The sequence below is a fragment of the Cebus imitator genome, unplaced genomic scaffold, assembly GCF_001604975.1.
Source record: "Cebus imitator isolate Cc_AM_T3 unplaced genomic scaffold, Cebus_imitator-1.0 Scaffold296, whole genome shotgun sequence".
In the NCBI taxonomy this organism is placed as follows: Eukaryota; Metazoa; Chordata; class Mammalia; order Primates; family Cebidae; genus Cebus; species Cebus imitator.
In genome coordinates this window covers 1708708-1715006 of record NW_016107611.1, presented here as the reverse complement: position 1 = coordinate 1715006, position 6299 = coordinate 1708708, and the positions used below count along the sequence as shown (strand labels likewise).

The 6299-nt window shown below is 56.0% G+C and overlaps 1 protein-coding gene across 1 annotated transcript in view; it reads left to right on the top strand.

Annotated features, from left to right (window-relative positions):
- Positions 1–418: 418 nt before the first annotated feature.
- CKM (creatine kinase, M-type) overlaps positions 419–6299 on the top strand; it is a 21454-nt gene continuing 15573 nt past the window's right edge. Inside the window, exons 1-3 of the mRNA XM_017502452.2 lie at positions 419–569; positions 3672–3882; positions 5968–6122. Of these exons, the coding sequence (XP_017357941.1) occupies positions 3690–3882; positions 5968–6122 (348 nt within the window). The 5' untranslated portion in view covers positions 419–569; positions 3672–3689. The remainder of the gene's footprint in view (positions 570–3671; positions 3883–5967; positions 6123–6299) is intronic.

The window sequence follows — 6299 nt, the reverse complement described above, 5'->3', positions numbered from 1 at the left end:
TAGGTGATGGCAGCAGGCGGCCACGCAGCCTCTCCCGGTCTGCTTCCTCCTGCTCCCAGGGCACCTGGTCCTCCTGGAGCCACGGCTTGGTTCCCCAAGGTGCCACTGGGACTGGGCTAGGGGTGAGGGCCCAGGGGCACACACAGGAGGGGCTGGTGGCTGGAGGAGACTCAGGGGCCAGGGGAGGGTGGCTTCTACGTGCTTGGGATGTTCCCAGCCACTGTCCCGTGTTCCCGGCGGGGGGCCAGTTGTCCCCACCGCCAGCCCGACTCAGCACTTGGTCAGGGAATCAGCTTGGTGGGGGGGCTTGGGCCCAGCCCCTGGGGCGGCTTAGCCCATACAAGGCCACGGGGCTGGGCGCAAGGCATGCCTGGGTTCGGGGTGGGCACGGTGCCCGAGCAGGGAGGTGAGAGGCTCAGCTGCCCTCCAGGACTCCTCCCTGGGGACAGTCCCTCCCAGCCAATAGCACAGCCTAGGTCCCCCTATATAAGGCCACGGCTGCAGGCCCTTCCTTTGGGTTAGTGTCACCTCCAGGATACAGAGAGCCCCCTTCAGCCCAGCCCAGCCAGGTACTGCATGGGGCGGGAATCTGGGTGGGGGCCAGAGAAGGGGAGTCTCTGTGGGTGCCAGAGGCTGTCTCAGCTCGGGAAAGGGCCTGTGGCCACCCCCTGCCCCACCAACACCCTCCACCAACAAAGGCAGGCCGGTGCCTGGGAAGGCTGACCTCTGTGTCTGGGAGTCCCCTCCATCTGTGAGGCTGCCTGAACCCCCCACTGGGATTTGCCATTTTTCTTCAGCACAAGTCTTGGGTTACGGGGAGGGATCCCAGAGATGAAAGGGGTCCTGACAGCTGCCAACTGTCACCCCCTGCAAGGGGCTGTTGAGCCAGGCCCGTGTTGATTACAGTTTGTCACCAGCACTGGCGCCACCAGCCGTGGGAGGTGTGTCTGTGTCGCCCGGCAGAGTCTGCAACAGCAGGTGTTGTGGGCTTCTTTGCGATTGCTGCTGTGTGGTCCCTGTGACCTTGTGTCTGACTTGGTAGCTGACACAGGAGTGCCTCTATCTTGGGCATGCCCCTGAGCTTGGAAGTGTGGCTGTGTCACTCGGTTTACAGTATGATCTGGGGAGTGTGCGGTGGGGGGTGTGTGTGGCTCTGGGGCTTTCTGCTTGTGTCTCTTGGGGGGGTCACCCACCTTGCCTCAGTGCCCTCTCTTGGGATGTCCCTGGCAGGGATTGTGGGAGCATCCTCTGAAGGGCAGGGGTCTGGGCTGCCAACCCGGGATGTCCTTGAGCCCCAGGGCCTGGACTCATGTCCCCCCAGCCACCCTGGCCCACCTGTCTCGGGGCCTGCTGACTTGGTGCAAGCCGAGCCCCGGAATGTGGGGGTGGGGCCGGGTGGCAGCTGGGGGTGGGGCTGCAGGCTGCTGCCAGATCCTAAAAATAACCACCCTGGACAGCAGCGCCCAAGGTCTTTGGCGGGTCCCTGCTCCCCTTCCAGCCCTTAGCTCACCGTGGTCCCAACTTCCCTCCCCTAGTCCCACCTGCTTCCCATCCCCCTCTCCTACCCCTGCTGGAGGTCCCTTCTCCTTTCTGGGTCCAGTGAATAAAATAATAATAGCCATAGGACTGGGCGCGGTGGCTCACACATATAATCCCAGCATTTTGGGAGGCCATCCCTTGAGGCCTGGAGTCCCAGACCAGCCTGGGCAATGTAGTGAGACCCCACCTTTACAAAAAAGGTCGTAATAACAATAATAGCGCCACCAGGGTTCCTGGCTCCAACTCCATGGCAGGGCCTGTGCTCAGCCAACCCTATGGCCAAGCTCAGAGGATCCTGGCAATCCTATGGGGCAGGCTCAGTTCACAGGAGACAGAGGTCCAGAGAGGCTGAGTCACTGGCCTGGAGTCACCCAGTAGGGAAATGGCATAGGTGGAATTTGAACCTGGCTCTGATGACCCAGAGGCTGAGCTTCCCTTCCCTGCTGAGCCCTGTGGCAGAATTGTCAGCAGAGGTGTGGGCAGCCACGCGGCTCTCCCCCAGACCCAGCCCCTTGTCTTTGGATTGGTAATCCGAGAACCTGCTCACATACTCACTCCCAGCAATACCCTCACCTCCACCTTTTCACCAGCTCCTCCCGCGAACTAACAACAGGCCAGGTGTGGTGGCTGAAGCCTATAATCGCAGCACTTTGGGAGGCCAAGGTGGGCGGATCACTTAAGGAAGGTCAGGAGTTCAAGACCAGCCTGGCCAACATGGCGAAACCCCATCTCTACTAAAAATACACACACACACACACACACACACACACACACACACACACACACACACACACACACATTAGCTGGATATGGCACACACCTGTAATCTCAGCTACTCGGGAGGCTGAAGCAGGAGAATTGCTTGAACCTGGAGGGTGGAGGTCGGCCACTGCCTCCAGCCTGGGCAACAGAGCGAGATTCATCTTTAACGTAATAACAACAATAGCTAAGTGAGATAATGCTTATTGTGTACTAGGCACTGTTCCGAGAGCTATACCTCCGCTCACACATTTAATCCTTTCAACACTCCCATGCACTGAGTGCTATTATGATCCTCATTTTCTAGATGAGCAAATTGAGGCACAGAGAGGTTAAGCAATTTGCCCCTGGCCACACAGCTAGTTGTGGTAGCAGAGCCGGGAATCAAACCCTGGGCCAGTTCCAGAACCTACACTTTACCCACACATGGTATTTTTCCAGCCTTGAGGTGGGGCCCGTTTTCCACTTGGGGAAACTGAGTCTCCAGCAAGAACGACTAGTTCAGGCTCACCCGGCTGGGATGTGGCAGAGCCGGGCTCCTGACCTAAGACCCCGGCTCCTGACCTAAGACCCCAGATGCCTTCCTGCTGAGACGCAGGGGCTCCGAGAGAGAAATTCCCTTGCTCCAGGTCACACAGCCTGCCTGACCTCAACGCCTCACTCGGTTCTCTTGCTGCCGTCTGCAAGATGCGAGCCAGGCCAGGCGCAGTGACTCACGCCTGTAATCCCAGCACTGTGGGAGGCCGAGGTGGGTGGATCACTTGAACCCAGAAGTTCGAGACCAACCTGGCCAACCAGTAGAGACGGTGAAACCCCATCTCTACTAAAAAAAAACACACACACACACACACACACAAATTAGCTGGGCATGGTGGCATGTGCCTGTAATCCCAGCTACTTGGGAGGCTGAGGCAAAAGAATCACTTGAGGCTGGGCGTGGTGGCTCACACCTGTAATCCCAGCACATTGGGAGGCCGAGGCTGGTGGATCATAAGGTCAGGAGATCAAGACCATCCTGGCTAACAAGGTGAAACCCCATCTCTACTAAAAATACAAAAAATTAGCAAGGTGTGGTGGCACACGCCTGTAGTCCCAGCTACTCCGGAGGCTAAGGCAGGAGAATCCCTTGAACCAGGAAGCAGAGTTTGCGGTGAGCCGAGATCACACCACTGCACTCCAGCCTGGTGACAGAGCAAGACTCTGTCTCAAACTAAATAAATAAATAAAAAGAATCACTTGAACCCAGCAGGTGGAGGTTGCAGTGAGCTGAGATCTCGCCACTGCACTCCAGCCTCGGTGACAGAGCAAGACTCTATCTCAAAAAAGAAAAAAAAAGACGCGAGCTAATCCTCCCACCATCCCCTGCCCCTCAGGCCTCCTAAACCACCACCATGCCGTTCGGAAACACCCACAACAAGTACAAGCTGAATTACAAGCCTGAGGAGGAGTATCCCGACCTCACCAAGCACAACAACCACATGGCCAAGGTGCTGACCCCCGAGCTCTACAAGAAGCTACGGGACAAGGAGACCCCATCTGGCTTCACCCTGGACGATGTCATCCAGACAGGCGTGGACAACCCAGGTGAGCCTCCCCGCAGAGCACAGAAAGGGCTACATGGGGGCTCCAGAGGCTGCTGGCCAGGCCCCACTCCCACTGCCCCTGAGTGGGGGCCTCAGTTTTCTCATCTGTAAAATGGGACTGTTGTGAGAATCAACGCATTAATATAGGTAAAGGGAGTCCAGGCACAGCGGCTCACGCCTGTAATCCCAGCACTTTGGGAGGCCGAGGCAGGTGGATCACAAGGGTAGGAGTTCAAGACCAGCCTGAGCAACACGGTGAAACCCCATCTCTACTAAAAATACAAAAACAATTAGCCGGGCATGGTGGAATGCAACTGTAATCTCAGCTACTCAGGAGGCTGAGGCAGGAGAATTGCTTGAACCCAGGAGGCAGAGATTGCAGTGAGCCGAGATTGCGCCACTGCACTCCAGCCTGGTGATAGAGCAGAGCGAGACTGTGTCTCAAAAAAAAAAAAAAAATAGGCATGGGACAGTGTGGAATACACAGCAAACCATGCAATAAACATGCACGAGAATCATGTGAGACCCCCGAGGAGATTGGTTCATCTCCCGAACCTCAGTCTCCTCATCTGAGAAATGGGCACCCACGTTGTGAAAACACAAGGCAATGCCTGTGCAGTGCTGAGCACTTTGGGAGGCCCAGGTAGGAGGATCACTTGAGGCCAGGAGTTTGAGGCCAGTCAGACAACATAGCAAGACCCTGTCTCTACTAAAAATACAAAAAATTGGGCCAGGTGCGGTGGCTCATGCCTGTAATCCCAGCACTTTGGGAGGCCAAGGCAGGTGGATCATGAGGTCTGAAGTTCAAGGCCAACATAGTGAAACACTGTCTCTACTAAAAATACAAAAAAACACAAAAATTAGCTGGGCATGGTAGCGGGTGCCTGTAATCCCAGCTACTTGGGAGGCTGAGGCAGGAGAATCACTTGAAGCTGGGAGGCGGAGGTTGCAGTGGGCTGAGTTTGCACCATTGCATCCAGCCTGGGCAACAAGAGTGAAACTCCGTCTCAAAAAAAAAAAGAAAAATTAGACAAATGTGACATGGGCTTGTGGTCCAAGCTACGCAGGAGGCTGTGGTGGGGGGTTGTCTTGAGCCTGGGGGTGCAGGTTGCAGTGAGATCGCGCCACTGTATCCCAGCCACAGACTGAAACCCTGCCTCAAAAAAACCAAAATTTGACAGGGGATGTTGTTAATGTTAGGGTGTTTCTCAAAGGACACCTGCAGAGGCAAGGAGAGCTGGGAGTGGAGAGGAGGTTCTAGCGCCCCTCGCACCCAGCTCGCTGTGTGATGGAGGGGAGAGGCCCCTATCTCCTGGACTCTATTTTTCCATTTGGGAAATAAGAGGGTCTTTCAAGTCTCTTACCCTCCTGGCCCTCTGTGGCAGCTGGTAGTCTGAGAACCTAACAGCATTTCAGGCTGACCTGTCATGACTTTGGGTGCTAAAGTTTTCAAGGTGCTGATGTCTTTAGCGCCATGTACTCTCCGAAGCTCCGCCTTCCCCTTTAACCTTGCCCTGGATTCGTTCTTCTCTCCCACCTTGACCGCTCCCAGCCACCTTGACCTCCAAATGCCACCTTGACCTCTCCCAGCCTTCCCTCCCAGTTCCCACCAGACCTCAGTCTTCTCTCTCTCTCTCTTTTTATTTTTTTTTTGAGATGGAGTCTCACTCTGTCAGCCAGGCTGGAGTGCAGTAGCTCGATCTCAGCTCACTGCAACCTCTACCCACTTGGTTCAATCAATTCTTGTGCCTCAGCCTCCCGAGTAGCTGGGATTACAGGCGTGCACCCCACACCCAGCTAATTTTTATATTTTTAGTAGAGATGGGGTTTCATCCTGTTGGCCAGGCTGGTCTCAAACTCCTGACCTCAAGAGATCCACCTACCCCAGCCTCTCAAAGTGCTGGGATTGCAGGTGCGAGCCACCGCTCCCGACCCTTAGTCTCTTCAATTCCTACCCAGAGGTACTGAATGCACCCCACCCCCGCCACCCCGACACACACATGTGCACACGGTCTCCACTGAGCCCACGAGCCCAGGTTCCGCTTGCTGGGGACAAGCACCTCTGACCTCACCCCCACGTCTCCAGGTCACCCCTTCATCATGACCGTGGGCTGCGTGGCTGGTGATGAGGAGTCCTATGAAGTGTTCAAGGATCTCTTTGACCCCATCATCTCAGATCGCCATGGGGGCTACAAACCCACGGACAAGCACAAGACCGACCTCAACCATGAGAACCTCAAGGTTGGTGTCTGCATGGGAGGGGAGGGCCCGGGGTGGGGAGGAAAGGATCACAGGAGAGATGGGAGGAAGAGAGAAATGCAGAGATGGAGAGAGGTGCAGAGGTGGACCCTGATGTGGAGAAGCAGACAGATGGAAAGAGAGAGGGACGCTGGGAGGTCGAGCTGAGCGGATCACCTC